Consider the following 18,909-nt stretch of genomic DNA (forward strand, 5'->3'; position numbering starts at 1 on the left):
AAAAACAAAATAGCCGGCGGCGGGCTGCTTGACCATGATACCACCATCTCATCGTCGGGCGGCCAGCCAAATCGATCAACAAAGGGTGGATAAAAGACGTCTGCAAACCAGGCATCTTTGACAACAACATTAGAAAATGAAAATCTTATATAGTTAAATAAAAAAAGCTCTTTTAATGAATGGTCCTGGGTGTGTTATCTTTGTAAGAGAGACTGGATGGATCATTGTATATCCAATGAAGGACATATACCACTATCGCCCTATCGGCAAATTAATTCAATGACAAATGCATTGCCCTGGAAAAAGGTTTTGACAGGATTCCGGATTATATAAGGCAATCCAAGTAGTTCCGTTGATTCTATTACTGCTTCTTTACCCCACACTTTTATCTTTCCCACACCCACTCTGAATACGAAATGGCAATGTCACGTTCCTGCTTGATGCTCATGAAGCCTCGATCGACTGCTTTCATGTCATGCCGACGCATGTTGTCAACGACTCGTATTCAGTTACGCAATGACACTACTACTTCCACTACCACCACTGACGGCGCTGGTCCGCTTGAAGGTTTACGTGTGTTGGATCTCACTCGAGTATTGGGTAAATCACATGGATCGTCTTTTTGATAGCCATCATGGTTCTAATTGTCCCCTTTATTTATATAGCTGGTCCCTATTGTACGATGATGTTGGGCGATCTTGGGTAAGTGTAGTGAAAAAGGATGGCCACTTTGCACCACGTGAAAACACAAAGCTAAAGCTAAATGTGGGGTTCTAGTGCCGAGGTGATCAAGGTAGAAAACCCAAAGGGTGGTGATGATACTCGTGTATGGGGTCCACCTTATGCCGAGAACAAGTCTGCCGAGGATCAGGAACGAGGTGAATCTGCCTACTTTTTGTGTGCCAATCGCAACAAGAAATCCATTACAGTGGATATGAAATCAGAAGGAGGCCGTCGATTGTTGCATGATCTTGTACGAGAATCCGATGTTTTGGTGGAAAACTATTTGCCTGGAAAGCTCAACAAGTTTGGCATGGGATATGAGCAACTCAAGAAAATCAACCCACGTCTTATTTATGCCTCCATCACTGGTAAGATGAAAAAAGATTGGGCTAGGGTGGGTGGATCCAATGACAACATAGGCTCATTGTGATGGTAATGATGATGATGTAGGTTATGGTCAAACAGGCCCTTATTCCGATCGACCCGGCTATGATGTGATTATTGAAGCAGAAGCAGGTCTTATGCATATTACCGGTGAACCTGACGGCAATCCTGTCAAAGTGGGTGTGGCTATTACCGATTTGACCACGGGTCTTTATGCCCACAGTGCGATTTTGGCAGCCCTTATCAAGCGTGGCATTTCCGGCAAGGGTCAATGGATCGATTGTTCTTTGATCGAAGCTCAGGTAGCATCGCTTGCCAATATTGCATCCAATTATCTGATCGGGGGTCGTGAAGCAAAGCGTATGGGGACATCGCATCCTTCCATTGTGCCTTATCAAGTGCTTCCTACCAAGGATTCCTTTGTGATGGTGGGTGCTGGCAACCAGGGTCAATTTGAAAAGCTTTGTGATCGTATGGAAATGACTCATCTCAAGACCGACCCACGTTTTGCATCCAACCCTGATCGTGTACGCCACCGCACCGAACTCATTGATATGCTCACCAAACGCTTCATGGAAGAACCCACTGAACACTGGCTCGAGAAACTCAATGGTGCCGGCTTCCCTTTTGCTCCCATCAACAATATCCAGCAAACATTTGACCATCCTCAAATCAAGGCACGCGAACTTGTTCAAGAAGTAGAACATGAACGTGCTGGCAAAATCAAGCTTGTTGGCCCACCCGTCAAATACAGCGACTTTAAACCCTCCATTCGCCTTCCTCCCCCTGTCCTTGGTGCTCACACTCAAGAAGTCTTGCGTGATGTTCTTGGCTATTCACAAGAAACCATTGATGAATTACGAAAGGAAGGTGCTGTTGGCTCCCATTAAACATAGATTCAAGACAACCCCTCCCTCTCACTTTGTACAGCCATTATCTATATACCAAAAGAATAATAAAACAAATTCTAGAAAGGATATTACTAGTCAACATGTTGTCTTTAATAAAAATGATCATCATGATTGTACATCAATTGGCTCTTCAGCTGAGGTGGATGATGGGGAACTGCCAGCAGTCTTTTTGTCTTCTGTATTCTCCAAAGCAGTTTTAGATGTATCTTGTTGGTGAGTAGATGAGGTGGTGTCATTGGCATCTGTCGGTGCAGTAGTGGGTGAGGATGATGATGGCTTTTCTGTTGTAGGGGTAGTTGTAGATGCGGTATTGTTGTTACTTTTATCAGCAGAGGGTGATGATGCAGTTGTAGTATCATTGATGGTAGTAGTGGTAGTGGTAGTGGTAGTTGTATCATTGGTGGCGGTGGTTGGGGTGGTTGTTGTAGGAGGAGATTGTTGTTGTTGTTGTTGATTATCACGTTGTACATGAGTACGAAGAGCTGCTTGTAATGTATCCGTCAATCGCTTAGCAAGGTAAGGTGGTAATTGAGCGATAGCTTGTGGCAAAAGCTGAGCAATGCTTGGAGGTAATGGATATCGAACAGGATCCAATAAATGCTGTCGTATCGTCTCTTGAAGTTGTTGTTGTTGCTGTTGTTGTTGCTCTGATGTTACGGGAGTTGTCGTATTTGTAGGTGAAGGTGCATTGGATGATGTGGTATCCGCTGCTGCTGCTGTGTCTGTTGCTGTCGTTGTTGTTGCCATGGATGGCGATTGTGTGGTTGTCGTGGCAGCTGCAGCAACAGCGGCAGCAGCAGTAGCAGCAGTGACAGCTTGTTGTTGTGATGGATCTGATGATGATGGTGATGATGATGGTGCATTTGTTGATGATGATTGTTGTTGTTGTGAAGGAGACGACGCTGAAGGAGGATTATCAGGGCGAACTCGTTTTCGAGCGGCTTCATCCTTTGAAGTGCTGGCCAATCGCTTATTCGGCTTATAGATGCCATTCGGAAATTGGGACTCTGCCTCAGGATCAATGGTCCAATATGATCCTTTACCATGTTCATTCCCTTGCCTAGGTACACGCACAAAGGCTTTGTTCAATGAAAGGTTGTGTCGAATCGAATTCTATGTATGCAAAAAACAAGTTATTAATGCATTGACCACAATGCAATGTCGATCGATCTCATGTTGTCATACCTGCCAACCAGCATTTTCCATTTTGAAGTAGGGATATCGTTCATGGATATACATGTAAATACTATTGAGTGTCATGCGTTTCTCAGGGGTAGAATTGATGGCTTGGGCAATAAGGGTGGCGTAAGAATAAGGTGGTTTGGTGTCTTTGTCGTAAACCGGCTCTTCATTCATTGAATTATCGCACGTTGTCGATTGCTCCGATGATTGTTGCTGTGGTTGTTGTTGTAGCTGATGAGGTTTGTAAATGCATGTTGTAGCTTCCTTTTTCGAACAAGTTGTCGCATCCTCAGGATCCATGCGTGGTAACAAGAATACAAATGATACATCGCCGATCTGAATCTTGGTACTATGAATCATACAAAGTAAATCTCACCCATCCATTTCATCATCCTCATTCACACACTTACCGGTTCTCCAATGCCACCGTAACACCCTTTTCAACAAACTGCTCATTGACAAACGCTCCATTCTTGCCAAAAACCATAAACTCGAATCGTTGCGTGGTAAAGTTGTAAAAAAGTCGAGCATGGTGACGAGATACTGATTTAAGAGTGCCGAGTGCGATATCCACATTATCTGGTTTGGTGACTTTACGACCCATCGTCACTTGAAGTGTTCGCATATAGTAACAAAAGCCGTCTCCTTCCAACTTTGCATAGGCTTGCACAGGACCTGAATCGAGGGAAGCAGGTGTTGGGTGTTTGGGTTGCTTGTCGGTAGCAGGTTTGGGTGTGTCTGGTTGTGTCATTGAGAGAGATGGTGTTGAGGAGTTGGTAATCGCATCGCCATTCATTACAGAAAAGAGTGTGGGGTAACAAAGAGTACAAAGAGGAAGAGAGAGAGGAAGAGAGGAAAAAAAAGAAGACTGCGCTTCGTTCGTTCAATTTTTTACCCAGCACACACAATCATGCGCTTTGAATCGGGCTATCCGAAACTGACTGACTGACTATGACAGCTTTACGAATGGGGGAATATAGAATCGGTTCATCTTTTATCCATCAATGAAAGATCAAATGAGCATAGTAGTAATAGTAGACTCTGCAAAAAATATAACAGGTGGGCCATTTGTTACGAATGAAATAAATGTCTGGGTGAGTGTGTGAGTGTGTGTGTGTGCTAGTGATGGGTGTTGTGTGTGAGAGAGTGCGCGAGTACGAGTGAACCGGATCAATGTAGTACACAAATGTGAACAAAAAGGAAGGATCAAAGAGAAGAAAAAATGATAGAGAGGAGCGAGCGAGAGAAAGAGAAAGAGATAAAAAGGAAAGAGAGAGAGAGAGAGAGAGTAGATGTGTGAGTGAAGGGAAGGGACGACGATTACGGAGTGGGAGACTGAATAGGTGGTGATGGTGAAAGTATCCTGTGTAAGGCAGTAGTCAAGTGATTGAAACAACGAAATGATGCAAATAACAATATATAGGTAAGTTGGAAGAAAAAAAGAGTGGTAACAAAGAGTGAGGGGTGGCCATAGTAATCAAACGAGCAGATCAATCAAATCACCTTGAGATGGTCAACTCGTTTTCATCGACGCTTCCAAGTGTGTTGTCCAAGATCATTGTAACATCATCCACGGTTGTCAAATCTTCTAGGAACATCACTAGGTCGGTCAGCTCGGTATCATGTGGATCATTGAACCAGGTTGAAACAGGAACAGCATTTGCTGTATGGAAGATGTAACTTGCTGGCGAATTATCAAGAATCATTGTTTGTGAAAGCTCTCGTCCAAGTTGGGAAAGGTCCTAGAGAGAATGCATCGCCTCATTTAGATTTTTTTGTTTCCTTGCGTTACCACGTTTTTCTTACCTTGACATAGGTTCCCATGTGGTTAAAGCAAGATTCACGGAAGAGTCGATGTTTGACCACTTTGTGTATATCGAGCTTATCGAGAACAGGATCCGCATACTATGATGATGATGATATCATTGTCAGCCCATGATCAAATGGAGAGATCAATGTATGTACATACCTTGGATAAGCTTGCAGTGAACACCACAATCTCATACATTTCTCCCATTTTACGCATAAACTCGTCCACGCCAGGTCGCTTGAGCACATAGACGTTGTGGTACTGGTTATCAATTTCCACTGGTACAATGAAATCTGGATTTGGGATAACCTGATAATGATGTAAAGGAGCGGTAAGGATTAAGACACGATGGATGGTTGGTATACATGGCAACAGCAACACCACCCCGTTTGCCCGATCAATTCCAATAACCCCCTTTTTTCATACCTTGAAAGAACTGTGTACCAAAGTCTCATCCAAATCTAATACCAAGCACTTGCGCCCTGTGTGTTCTTCAGCCAAGGGCGGCAGCAGCCATACAACTTCATCCTAATCAATACATTGATCGTTAGTATGCATATACAACAAATAAACATTGCATTTCGTATACCCTCTTCCTCTCTCTCTCTCTTTTTCTTTTTCCTCGCTCACCCTCTGATACATCACACACACACACACACCCAATGGTACTTGATTGATTCATCCATCCATTGCTGCCCCCCTTTTTTTGGCCCTAACTCAATCTCAATAATACTCGCGCCTTATTACCTTGGGCGTTTGAGGAGAAGCAATAGACCGCGACGCATCCTCTTCGATTTCGGTGACGATCTTTGTAGGAAAGTTATCCTTCTCGGAAGTACTGCAAGTCATGGTTGTACTGCCTCGACTATAGCGTTTTTTGTTGCGATGCCATATCGATGATTTGTCGCTGTTGTCTAGCAAGGAACCAGCACCAAATGTACAACAGAACAAGAGCGACAGGAACCCACCCTTGCGACCTTTAAGCGAACCTGCTCTTGAAGCTGGACGATTGGGTAGTGGTGACTTTACATGGTGTGGGTCGTCTGTTGTATAGAACAATAAAAGGGATAGAGAAAGAGAAAGAGAGTTAAAGCTATGCGTGTCCTCCTCATTGGAACCTTGTCATTGTTCATTTCGTACCTTTGTTGCTGGCATTAGCGGAGTGCTCGGGAGCAACTTGTGTGAGATGGCTAGAGACAGACGCCTTGTTGGTTGCTGAAGAAGGGTTATCCGATGAAGTTGATTGTGGTTGAGCCATGGGGTCGTTTGTTGGTGGTAGAGAGAGAATGGGCGAGTCAAAGGGGGGAAAAGTGGAAAAAAGAAGGTTGAGAAAAGGATAAAAAAGAAAAAGAGAACTGTGGGGCTCAAGTCGTCAAACTCAAGCGATAAAAACGATAGCTGTTGAACGGGACAAGAAGATGAATCGGATCGACAAGAGCGATGAAAAACCCTGAAGTGGATTCCTGGGTCAAGTTTCCAAGTTACAGTGAGCAAGTATAACAGCGCTGCTGGTGTCGACGGAAGCAATCCTTTTGTAACCTACTCAATCCAGAAATGGTTGGCATCTCTGGATGAAAATCAAAGGCCGCTTTTATTGCACTGTGTAGTTGTCGTTGCTACTTGTTACCTCTGTTGCTATATTACATTCACAGCCAATTCCCCATCCCCATGGTCTAATTCACGCATAATCATGCATTCAACTCATTGATATGATTCTAATGTTGTTTGATCTTTTTTTCCATTGAATCTGCACGTAATCAAATCCCTCACCTGCAGGGTCGCTAGTTGTTGCAGATCATCGGTATATTGCACGTGGTTCACCTTACTTTGGTATTCATCATGCTATTGTCTATTGCCCCGCTCATACATGGTTACCATGATAACACTATTATCTCCCTCCAAATTCCCTGTAATAAACCATTGTCAATTGACAACAACTACTATCGATACCACAGATCACAAAATAACAAATAATGCCTCGATCCCAATTTCCGGTGTTGCCCAATGGCGCACAATGCCTTAAAAGGCACCTTTCCCTGTGTTAAGTTGTCACCTTCTAATTCCCCATTATCCCTTTCAATCATGGATGCAATACACGTATATATTTGGAGGATGTATGTAATGAGAAAATGATGATGCTATTGTTATTTAGATATGCACTGCCACAAGCTCGGTCTCGGTGAGCAACATCAGCACCCGATCATTAATAAGTTGTGCGCCGAGGATATCGACATCGTGCCCTTGTGTGACATCAATGAGTGTTTGTGATTCGACATCCCGCTTGTCGCCATGGCGGTAGTAAATGTAGGCGTTACGATTGCTCTCAACAATGGTGACAAATCGCAAATCAGGATCGTGCTGGACAAAACGGCTATCACGCTTGGATGCATGGACAAATGCAAATGCATCAAATATCGCAACGTGCTCTGGGGCGATGATGCTGCCTTCGTCGTTGAATGCATAAACCTGCCCATCCACATCTGATTTCACGCAAACCGATGCAAGTCTTTGCTGATGTTCAAGCTGAGGTGCATTAAAAGATTCACAAAGCCATTCGCGCCCACTGGATTGGATATGTTGAACAAGGCGTCCTGTTGCATTATCGTAAACACTGAAATACACTGGTTGTCCCGATTCATCAATGTCTTCATCGATATCCTGAGCCACGGGATGTTGCATAGCTTGCACAAAAGGTGTATTGCCATCAGTAAACTTGTCGAGGCGACGCATAATCTCATCCAATTTAGCAGCATCCATCGTTTCAAGCACGCCGTCGTCTTGATCAAACACGTGTGGCCATCGCGTATGTTCGTCATGCTTGACCAGAAATAGTGAAAGAACCCCACTGTTGCTATCAATGGTCCACGTGCAATCATCCGCTCTTATTGTACTCCACAACTTCCGGAATGGATATGAAATGTCGACATCTTGTGCTCGCACAATTAAGCTCAAATGGCCTGGTGCAAATTGACAGCTCACTGCTGATTTGGGTGTTCCTGAAGGGAGCGCAAATTGAATAGTCATCTCTTCTCCTTCTTGTGTCCATTGATAAGGTGGTGGTGTAGGTGGCTGTGCACGTGTCAATGGCCGCTCTTGCTCTACGGTTTCATCTTCGGGTTGTACATCATCGTTCATAGCAGGATGCACCGTGTCATAGGATGTCTCGCTGCCGAGAATAAGTCGACTTTTGGTGTTGTGGGTTGTTGGTGTCAATTGACAATAAACAGGCACCTCTGATCCACGTAGCATATGAAGCAATGTCAATTGGTCATTCGATAAAGATAAGTCGAGTGTAGCAATGTTGAATTCGGTCTTGCGTGTGGCTGCACGGCTTTGAACCACCAATCGAATCAAAGTGTCATTGATAAGTTGCGCCGTCAATAGTACGCATGGGACGGGTGATACTCCTTCGCTACCATCTCCTTCATATCGTGTAGACATCACGACTTGTCCTCTTTCCAAATTGATGACTTCAATATCACCAGCACCATTGGTTGCCAGGAGTAGATCATTGTTCAATGCGAGTAATGATGGATATTGTGGCTCGGTAGGAACATTGCTAGGCGGCTCTGCATAATTGGGTACGCCTCCCAATGGCCGTATCAACGTTGCCACTTGCTGCAATTGAGTTTCTCGTGATACCTACATCATACATGCACATGCACACGCACACGCACACGCACACGCACACGCACACGCACACGCAATAATCAGAGATCGTCATCTTGCATATTTCCCTTCCCCCATCATGCTTACCGAGTCGTACAATACACGCATCACGTTGTATTCATTATCCACATAGAAAGCCGTGCCAACCGTTGCATTCAATGGATACCCTGCTGCCAAATGACTGAATCGGATACGTGCTTGCAGTTCTCGAAATCCCATGCGATGATTCTCGCCAATCTTGCCGATCGTGAGACCTTCGTCCGGTAGACGTGTACGTCGTAAACACTGCTCCTCTGAGAATGGTACGAGTTTGTACCCTTCAAACTTGGCATTGATCAGATCGTTGTTGGGTGTCAATCGTCGCGTCTCGACCATGGCGTGGTTTGTATTGAAGAGAAAGCGAAACCATGTTGCACAACAGCGCTCTTGAAATTGTCTTGCATGGAAAGGATTGGAACCACTCGTTATGCAACAACAGTCATCACTATACAAGCCCCGTAGAAAGGATGATCATTAGCAATGTTACTTAGATCCATCACCCTTGTACCATGAACCTCTTCAATAAACCTTGTGGAGCTAAATGAATAAGAAGCAGCCTCAAAGCCAACAACAAGATAACACTGATTGCATTATGGAACTTTTTTATTGTTGATTTGAATGAACATTTGAGTCATAGCTAGTGTTGTGGTTGAGGCATGAATCTGTTGATTGCAGCAGCTAGTTCAGGCATGCGTAATGGCTTGCTGACATACTCATCCTACGAGCGTATAATATAAATACGATTGCACCATCATCATCCATCATTGTATATAACTTACCATGTCATTTGACAAGCATTTTTCTCGATCTCCAATCATGGCATGTGCAGTAAGGGCAATAATTGGTACACGAGGGATTTCATGCTCCTTTTCATACTTGCGTATCAATGCTGTTGCTTCGAATCCACCCATCACTGGCATCTTTGTATGCATCCAATAGGTCAATATCACGATGATAGCATGGCATAGTAGTAGACATACCTGAATATCCATCAAGATAACATCAATCGACTTTTCTTCATAAATAGCCACAGCCTCTTGTCCATTTTGTGCAACCGTGACCTTGTGACCCATTTTCTCAAGCAACTTGACAGCCAGCAGCTGATTGACGATGTTGTCTTCAACCAACAATACTGAAAGAGCCTGTTGTATCTGTGGATTATTCGATGATGCCATGTTGTTCTCGAGGGTGACTTGCAAAGCACACGCAAAGCTATGAAGGTCGGATGCGTCATTGATGTAGCTGGTCATGCCGATGGATATGCTTTCCTTGACATCTAGGTGTTCGAGTTCACTTGAAACCACCGTGGCAGGCATGTGCTGTGTATCAGGTAAATCACGTAGGCGGCGCACCATATCCATATTGTTCACAACCAAAGCATTGAACGTGAGCTTATTCAAAGAAAGAGGTGATCCATCACGCACCAAATGCAATGCTTGTGTATCTTCTTTGTATTCAGCAAATACCACTTCCAGCGTTTCCAAGCGGCGGCATTGTTGCTCAATCAATTCGCTAAAGGTATCGGCAGACATGTCGTTCTCATGGTACGCACACAATAGACGCTGAGAAAGAGGAGGTCTCACAGTGGATGATGCCATTGCATGTGCTGTATCCATATCACCAAGCTCAATCGGAAGCCGAAAGTAGAATTGTGAGCCTTGACCAAGGATCGAATTCACCCACAGCTCGCCACCCATCAATTCAACCAATCGCTTGCTGATCGATAACCCAAGTCCCGTTCCTCCATATTTACGCCTAAAACGATTGAAAATGAGATCATTTGATAAAGATTGGATCAATAAAAACACTCACGTGGTGCTGCCATCCACCTGGCAAAAAGTATCAAAGATGTCGTTGAATCGGTCTGAAGATATCCCAATGCCCGTGTCGCTCACGCAAAACTTGATGCACCTTTTGTTGTATGAAGCAACTTCTTCTTCTGTAATCACCGTAAGTTTGACATGACCTTCTTCGGTAAACTTGACGGCATTGCCAAGCAGATTGGTGAGCACTTGTTTTAATCGCATTGGATCACCCATCAACCAATCAGGTGTTGTTCTTTGCATTTCATAAATCAATTCAAGCTTGTTGTCGCCTTTGTATGCCATCGTTCGAAATACACCAAGGGTAGTGCTGCGCAATGAGAATGGAATGCGCTCAATGTTGAGTCGACCCGCTTCGATTTTAGAGATATCCAAAATGTCATCAATGATGGTGAGTAAGCTGAGAGCCAAGGACTTGACAATCATAAGGTTTTCACGTTGCGCTCTGTTCAAATCGGTCTCCTCAAGCGTAAGCGTGGTCATACCAATGATCCCATTCATGGGTGTTCGAATCTCATGACTCATGTTGGCAAGGAACTCGCTCTTGCTTTTGTTGGCTGATTCGGCTGCCTCCCTTGCCAACGTATTCTTTTGCATAGCATCCCGCAATGATAACACCATTTGGTTGATCTTGGTCTTCAGCGTGTCAAGTTCACCCGATGCTTCAACCGTAATCACTTGACTAAAATCATCCCTTGTTGCCGCTTCGGTGATTTGTGCAAAGGCACGTACTTGGGTGGTGAGATTGGATGCCATAATATTCACGTCCGATATGATGTGTTTCCATACACCAGACACATCTTGGACTTCTGCTTTGGATCCCAACTTGCCCTCTGTACCAACTTCCTTGCACACGCGTGTTACTTCGGATGCAAATAAACGTAGCCGATCCACCATGGAGTTGATTGTCACCTTGAGCTCCAGTATTTCGCCTTCAACTGATACCACCACCTTTTTGGAGAGCTCACCACATGCAACAGCTTTACATACACATGCAATGTCGCGTACTTGGTTGGTAAGATTGCTGGCCATCATGTTGACATTATCCGTGAGGTCCTTCCACGTGCCATCCACATCCTTAACGACAGCTTGGCCACCGAGCTTGCCTTCTGTGCCAACTTCACGTGCCACACGAGTCACTTCAGCAGCAAAAGTACGCAATTGATCCACCATGGAATTGACCGTTTCCTATAAACATGGGTATTAGCATGATGTATACACCATTATGGTATCATGCCTCACCTTGAGATCCAAAATTTCGCCCTTGACATCAACATCGATTTTGCGAGAAAGATCACCACGAGCAACAGCCTTCGTGACAGCAACAATGGATCGTACTTGAGTGGTTAAGTTGCCTGCCATCATGTTGACATTGTCGGTAAGGTCTTTCCAGGTGCCATCCACATCCTTGACCACCGCTTGGCCGCCCAATTTTCCTTCAGTGCCAACTTCAAGTGCTACACGCGAGACCTCATTGGCAAATATGGATAACTACATACATAGATAACACGATTAGGTATTAGGATTAATGGCAATGACAATCACAAGGGATCAACTTACTTGTTGTACCATAGTATTGATGGTGATTTTCAAGTCCAGTATCTCGCCTTTGACCTCGACAGTGATAGTTTTGCTAAGATCTCCTTTGGCAACAGCCTTGGATACCATGACAATATCACGAACTTGGGCAGTGATATTGGCAGCCATTGCATTGACGCTGTCTGTGAGATCTTTCCATGTACCACCGATACCTTGAACAACAGCTTGGCCACCAAGGTTTCCTTCAGTACCAACTTCCTTGGCAACGCGAGTGACTTCGGTAGCAAACATCCTAAGCTTTTCGACCATGCTGTTGAAGGTGATCTTGAGATCGAGGATTTCACCATGTACAGGTACGTTGATTTGTTTGCTAAGATCACCATTGGCCACGGCCGTGGTTACTTCGGCAATGCATCGGACTTGTGTAGTAAGGTTGGCTGCCATGACATTTACACGTTCAATCAAATCCTTCCATGTGCCTCTTGCATTCTCCACCATTGCTTGTCCACCAAGTTTGCCATCTGTGCCCACTTCACGTGCCACACGTGTCACCTCAGATACAAATGTGCGAAGCTGATCCACCATTTTGTTGATTGCCATTTTGAGATCTTGTAGCTCACCATTGACATCCACCGTAATCTTTTTTGAAAAGTCTCCATCGGCTATGGCTACCGTAACAGCTGCAATGGAACGCACTTGAGATGTCAAATTGGCTGCCATCACGTTCACCTTGTCGGTCAAATCTTTCCAGATGCCATCGGCATTTTCAACCACGGCTTGACCACCAAGCTTGCCATGGGTGCCAACTTCAAGTGCAACTCGTGTCACCTCGGTCCCAAAAATACGCAGCTGATCGATCATGAAATTGATGGTTTCCTTTGAATGCATACATAAAGCAAGTCAATGCCTTGACGATTATAGCAAAAAAAAAGTACACCTTACCTTAAGATCATGGATTTCCCCATACGCTTCAACAGTGATCTTTTTTAAGCTAATGTGTGAGTCTTTTTGTCATTGTCTCAACAAGCTCATTGTTATACAACATACCTTTTTCATCAGGTTGCCACGAGCGATGGCCTTGGATACATCCGAAATGTCACGAACTTGAGCTGTGATCTTGGTAATCATGGTATTGATGTTGGATGTGAGATCGCACCACACACCACCGAGGTCATTTGGCAGCATGGCTTCTCCACCAAGTTTTCCTTCCACGCCAACTTCAAGAGCCACCTTGCTCAAACCAGAAGCGAGCGTACTCAAATTCTCCACCATGTTGTTGATCGTCCATTTTAGATCCAAGAGCTCGCCGTCAACTTGTGCCGTGATCTAATAAAGGCATTGTTAGAAAATGAAAGGAAGACATTCATTGTTGCAAAGCAAGGAAAAATTTACCTTGGTTGAAAGGTCACCTTTGGCTACAGCTTTACACACAGTGGAAATGTCACGGACTTGAAGTGTCAAGTTGCTTGCCATGTGATTGATGTTTTCAGTGAGTTCCTTCCATGCACCTTGGGCACTTTGTACATGTGCTTGTCCTCCCAGCTTGCCATGTACACCAACATCAAGCGTCATCTGTGTGACTTGAGTAGTAAATTCAAAGAGCTATTTCAAACGTATAATGAGCATGGATTGTCAAAACAAAAGGATTTCCAAAACAAGGCAATACCTGATCCACCATGGAATTGATTGTCTCTTTGATCTCCTGAAGCTCCGTATTGACCTATGTATACATGATGATATGCTTTGTAAGAATGAATACATTATGGGAAAGTGAATGATCTTACCTCAACGGTGACCCTCTTTGTTAAATCACCTTGGCTCACGGCTTTGCAAACATGCACGATGTCATGTAAATCGACCGTCAACGCTTTAATCATGCCACGCGTATTATTCAAGAGCGTTGACCAAACCCCTGTAGGTTGTTTTGTAGAGCTGGATAATGATGACAACTGGGACGACAATGATGACGATGGTTGTGGGCTGATTGATGTGGCCATAGCATTTGTAGGGTCGTCTTGTTTCCCAAAATGGTCAATGTTGTGCAAGACCTCGGATGTATACAAGTCAAGCCGCGTCACTGATAAAACGTGTGAGATTCAAATCAATGCATCGAGTAGGGGGGGTAATATGAATGGATCCAAGATCAAGCAATGGAATCGGACCTTACCCATTTCATTCATTGTGTGCTCCAACGACACCAATGGTTTGGTATGTGCATCCAAATTTAGACACACATGCATGTCACCATCAGCCACTTTGCCTATGATGTGCTCAATTTGCTCAAGCTGCTGCTGTGATTTTGATGATGTCTCCTTCATTGTGTCAAAAATTTCTTTCCATACACCATCCCAATGCTTCTTTTTGCTTTGCTGTTGTTGTTGTTGTTCATTGTTGTCATCGAGAATACCCATGGATGTTGTGCTTATCGCAAGTGTCAAATGGCTGGTCACAAGTTGAAGATGCTGTGTCATGGCATTGATAGCATCACAAGCAGGATGGTGACAAGCACATGGAACCCTGTCAGCGAGATCTCCCTGGCTCACAGAGTTGGCCACACGTAAAATGTGATGCATACATGATTCGCCACCCCAAAGGTTGATTTCCATATCGTGCTTCTACAAATGGCAATAAATAATAATCAGCTCTACTGCTCATGTCATCAACAACTTGAGCTGTTGATATCATCTTCATCTCTAGCCCCACTTACTTCTAAAGGTGGTGACACAACGGCTGCAGATTTGAAAAATGGTACCATCCCACCTTCATCCGTATGCTGCAACTCGATAGCTGATGAATGATGTACGCTCGTTGATGATGAAACAGAAGCCTCCGACACCTCCTTTTCATCTGTTGGTGGCGATGAGGATGATGGTGTGGGATCCAAATAGTTTGCCTCGGATACAAGTTGTCCTTGTTGTAGCACGACGCGTGCGCGGGCTAAATCAGCGTTTGATGTTGACTTATCACGAGCGATTTGTTTCAATAAATCAAGAGCTTGGTTCCACATAGACAACGACTCGAGATCAACGTCTATGAATTCAGCCATGTTGAGTGGTTCCTGTGGCGGTTGTGCATCATGAACAATCGTTTGTAGGTAGCCGATAAGATTAGAAAGGTTGGCTCGTTGTTGTGCGCAGCGTTCGAGATCAAATGTCATGTCAATAATCCACGATAAGGGAAAAAGAGAGGAAGAAAGTAAAAGAATAGCTGATACAGGAAACCGGATTACAATCTGACAATGACAGTGGGGATGGCAAGTGCGCGGTGTTTGGGGCTAGACTCACGCGTTGGGCCCAACGCGTACCATATATTTTATGCATGCTGTGTTGTGTGTGTCACATCACCAATTTGGCAACGCTTGCAGCAGGTTCTCTTTTATGCAATCCATGTGTGCAATGTAAACAACAGCATAACACAGACAAGGTGGAATGTACTATACAAGGAAGATTTGAGTTATCGCAAGCATGTCCTACACGTGGTGGACGTGATGAGTGGCTGCAACCGAGATTAGCTGATGATAAAGAATCACGATAAACATCATCACCTTTAATGCACCTTCACATTTTTCGGTAATTTGATACCCTTGAAGCACTCGTATAGGGTGAACGACCTCCTTGTATCTCCTCAAGCTTTTGGATCCACGTACTCACAAGTGATGAAAGCTGCTGTAGAGCATACCCATCACGTTATTGCTGTCGCACTGGGATGACAGCCCTACGTGCATATCACTTTTCCCCACGCACCAAAGATCACCCCACCCCTTTTTCAGATATTTACAATGAAACGAATGCACAAAGGTGTGTGAAAAAATACAATGTGATATATACATGGAATAGCTTGGATACCAAGATACAAAAAGGGAAAACGCATCCGGCTTCTTGGGACAACAACATGTATGCAAATGCGTCATGGGGAGTAGGATCGTTGATGGCTACTATTGTGATCATTGATGTATGCAAATAAAAGGGCGATACTACACCGCAAAAACCATTGTAGTATTTTAAAGGGACTCAACCATGAAGCAACCACGATAACACCTTGTCGTATCCCTGCCTTGAATAGCAACTGCAAATGATCGCCCACCATATTGAAAGAAGTAACGATGGTTGTACAGCTCGTAAACACCGGTGAAAGTACACAAAGGAAACCTTCATCAGTAGTTGGTGTCACTATAACGTGAAAGGTTTGATCATAAGGCTCAATGCAGCGAATGTCGTTTAATGCTACAGCTCTATCAGATTTGTACGCCTCGCACAATCCAGAACATAATCTCTGCACATGTTCAGAGTCGACGAATCGCATGATAGGATGGCCCACCCATGTTGCAGTGCCGTGCCGTGCACAAATGGCCTCACTCGTCATACCATATCCAGTAATACGAAGTACACTTGGCTCTTCCATAGAACCACCCATTTCGTCCAACAACTCTAGTGCATTGGTTGCTCCAGGATAAACAAGCCATCGGTATGGATCGCCCATTGTTGGCTGGATCTTGTCTTCGTAAGATGGCGGAGGTGGTGTTGGCTTGTTGCTTTTGCCACTGATATGATCCATAAGTTGGAGAATCAAGCTACGTGTTATTTTGATCGACATTGTTGAATTTGAAGAAAAAGTGAGAGAAAGATGTTAACATGCACATTGGCTATTACAACAACGTAATGATGATGGGGCGGTTACCTACCCCAATTCCTTATCCTATTGACCCCTTGAAAGTGTAGTATGATTATTATGTGCAAAATAGCCGTCTCCCTTTGCGCTGCTCTCTTTTGGTGAGAGGAGGGAAAAACGACTCGGAAAGAAAGGGGTGATTGTTACGCCCCCGGTAAATCGTGGCGCCCTGATTTGATAAAGGGGTAAACAGCATACCAACAACGCCTTATTTTGGCTTGTCCACAGCATCCACATGTTGTATGCATCCAAGCCATTGTTACTGTGCCATTCAGCACACAATAAAAAGACATCGGCTTTTGAGCACATGATGATGTTGTTGTACAGCTGCAGAGCATGATGATGGTGCAAGTGATTTCTTCATCATCAACACAACCTACATATGGCGATCGGGTATACCTCGGTGTTTCCTTCTTTTACTTGTGGGTATCGGAAAAAGAATATCTGGTATACCTTAGCTATAATGATGATGCCTGATTTGACCATATCAGATGTTATATGCAACATAGAAAAGGGGCGATGCACCATCAAATGTGAAGGTGGTTTTTGCGTTATAGGTCTAATGTGGGCCGCCTATATGCAACATACATACCAACATCCTCCTTTGGTTGATGCGTGCATACTCCTTGGCTGTGTATAGGTGATGTCACCTACGTTCGATTAATGCAATTTGTCTCACATTCGGCAACAATAAAACAAAAAATAGCTCGTTACTTCTTTATTTCGAGGATACCAGGGCAAATGCATACACCAAAGAAGACGGCTAAAGTAGGGTAGATTAAGCAATTGCACGTACAGTAATAACAAAAATGATCTGCAAGGGGCATGTAGGCTGCTGCTACCTGCCAGCACGAATACAATCTTCGCCTTAGCCAATATCAGTCGTTTGAGGTTAACAAGGATAATGATGTACATGATGAGCCATTACTCTAACAGTTTTATAAGTACCAAGAAGGCACTAAGGTATGGCGCAGGGACAAGGTTACCAGGATCAACCGTACACTATACTTAAGATCAAGATTTGGTGGATGCTTAATACCAAACCATAATTGCTGATACCATCTTGATCAATCAGCTCTTGTATTGATCATCTTGCGTTGACCTAAATATAAGCTTCCACTCGCTGTTCATGCATGCGTATATCCACGCTGATAAATCAGCTATGCTTGGTGATCTTGATAAGCCCTTCAGCTGGTAGCGTTGTTTGAGGATTGCTTTTGCATCATGTATAGCTGTTAATAGATCCAGGTTGGGATAGAGATTTATGTACTGCAACGCTTGCATGTGAATGGGGTTCATTATAATTACTGACTATATACATGTGCATCGTACAAAGAAGAGGTGATGTTACAATAGCTCTACAGGGAGTGGTGCATGTTGTTGCTGATGCTGTTCATCAAAGGCAGCGACTTGTTGTTCCACAAGATCCATCTCAAGCAACGTACCATGCATTGCCAAATAATCTTTGATGGCATGGATATCAACAAAGAGGTCAAATTTGATGAGCCCCAAAAAGCTTCTTTCCATAGAATTGATTTCCTTGGGTGTATAAACATGGTCGATCATTCCAGCGACGTCTTGGCTTGTCAAAGCTTGTCGTGGTTCGAGCATGAATTTCGAGGCGGCTACAATAGCAGCAATGAATAAACGATACGGCGTGTCATGATCACCACGTGCCAGCGGGGATAGTGCTCTCTTGATTCGTTGTAGGTAAATTAAGGATACAAGGCATACACTTGGCGGTAGCTGCGAACGTTGGAATAGGTTGGCAATAAAAGTGGTCAATGGTGGTAATGGCCGTGCATGTACAGTGCTCATAGATGATAACCGTTGCATCGATTTACGTTTGCTGGTATTGTCTTTTTTGCCCGTGCATGGTAATACCGATGTTGCCGTGGATGTCGTGAAAGCTAAAAGTAGAGATGGCGACGTTTAAGTGATAGCTCAAATGATGGCATGATGTAAAAAAGAAGAGTGGCCCACTTACATAATAAGGCTTCAGGACTTCTTGAGCATACGGTTGATATAGTGGGACTTTCTAGCATGGGGATGAATGGGGGGTAAAACGAAAAAAAGAGGGAAAACAAGTAAAACTTGTATTAAATGTATGGTGCATCGGGCAACCGGGGGTGTGTGTTAAATGTAAGCGGGGGAGCAGATA

The 18,909-nt window shown here is 44.1% G+C and overlaps 7 protein-coding genes across 7 annotated transcripts; 1 reads left to right on the plus strand and 6 right to left on the minus strand.

Annotated features, from left to right (window-relative positions):
- Positions 1-416: 416 nt before the first annotated feature.
- On the plus strand, positions 417-1,997 carry O0I10_007316 (uncharacterized protein; the record flags this gene model as incomplete). The annotated part of the gene is made up of 4 exons (XM_058487334.1): positions 417-600; positions 666-702; positions 778-1,091; positions 1,174-1,997. 4 exons carry the CDS (start codon positions 417-419, stop codon positions 1,995-1,997), a joined length of 1,359 nt encoding a protein of 452 aa, XP_058341895.1.
- Positions 1,998-2,123: 126 nt separating this feature from the next.
- O0I10_007317 (uncharacterized protein) lies at positions 2,124-3,951 on the minus strand (the record flags this gene model as incomplete). Its single annotated transcript, XM_058487335.1, has 3 exons — positions 2,124-3,131; positions 3,204-3,549; positions 3,611-3,951. 3 exons carry the CDS (start codon positions 3,949-3,951, stop codon positions 2,124-2,126), a joined length of 1,695 nt encoding a protein of 564 aa, XP_058341896.1.
- A 748-nt stretch (positions 3,952-4,699) lies between these two features.
- Positions 4,700-6,268, minus strand: O0I10_007318 (uncharacterized protein; the record flags this gene model as incomplete). Its single annotated transcript, XM_058487336.1, has 6 exons — positions 4,700-4,942; positions 5,007-5,105; positions 5,170-5,319; positions 5,437-5,538; positions 5,758-6,053; positions 6,151-6,268. The coding sequence occupies 6 exons, from the start codon at positions 6,266-6,268 to the stop codon at positions 4,700-4,702; spliced, it is 1,008 nt and encodes a 335-aa protein (XP_058341897.1).
- Positions 6,269-7,158: 890 nt separating this feature from the next.
- Positions 7,159-9,054, minus strand: O0I10_007319 (uncharacterized protein; the record flags this gene model as incomplete). The annotated part of the gene is made up of 2 exons (XM_058487337.1): positions 7,159-8,652; positions 8,767-9,054. 2 exons carry the CDS (start codon positions 9,052-9,054, stop codon positions 7,159-7,161), a joined length of 1,782 nt encoding a protein of 593 aa, XP_058341898.1.
- Positions 9,055-9,355: 301 nt separating this feature from the next.
- Positions 9,356-15,237, minus strand: O0I10_007320 (uncharacterized protein; the record flags this gene model as incomplete). The annotated part of the gene is made up of 13 exons (XM_058487338.1): positions 9,356-9,436; positions 9,498-9,638; positions 9,699-10,473; positions 10,531-11,729; positions 11,784-12,032; positions 12,102-12,956; positions 13,023-13,061; positions 13,128-13,406; positions 13,473-13,682; positions 13,747-13,800; positions 13,865-14,157; positions 14,248-14,695; positions 14,788-15,237. The coding sequence occupies 13 exons, from the start codon at positions 15,235-15,237 to the stop codon at positions 9,356-9,358; spliced, it is 5,073 nt and encodes a 1,690-aa protein (XP_058341899.1).
- A 749-nt stretch (positions 15,238-15,986) lies between these two features.
- O0I10_007321 (uncharacterized protein) lies at positions 15,987-16,673 on the minus strand (the record flags this gene model as incomplete). Its single annotated transcript, XM_058487339.1, has 1 exon — positions 15,987-16,673. One exon carries the CDS (start codon positions 16,671-16,673, stop codon positions 15,987-15,989), a length of 687 nt encoding a protein of 228 aa, XP_058341900.1.
- Positions 16,674-18,095: 1,422 nt separating this feature from the next.
- O0I10_007322 (uncharacterized protein) lies at positions 18,096-18,793 on the minus strand (the record flags this gene model as incomplete). Its single annotated transcript, XM_058487340.1, has 2 exons — positions 18,096-18,658; positions 18,736-18,793. 2 exons carry the CDS (start codon positions 18,791-18,793, stop codon positions 18,096-18,098), a joined length of 621 nt encoding a protein of 206 aa, XP_058341901.1.
- Positions 18,794-18,909: the final 116 nt, after the last annotated feature.

Source organism: Lichtheimia ornata, assembly GCF_029851405.1.
Source record: "Lichtheimia ornata isolate CBS 291.66 chromosome Unknown scaffold00035, whole genome shotgun sequence".
In the NCBI taxonomy this organism is placed as follows: Eukaryota; Fungi; Mucoromycota; class Mucoromycetes; order Mucorales; family Lichtheimiaceae; genus Lichtheimia; species Lichtheimia ornata.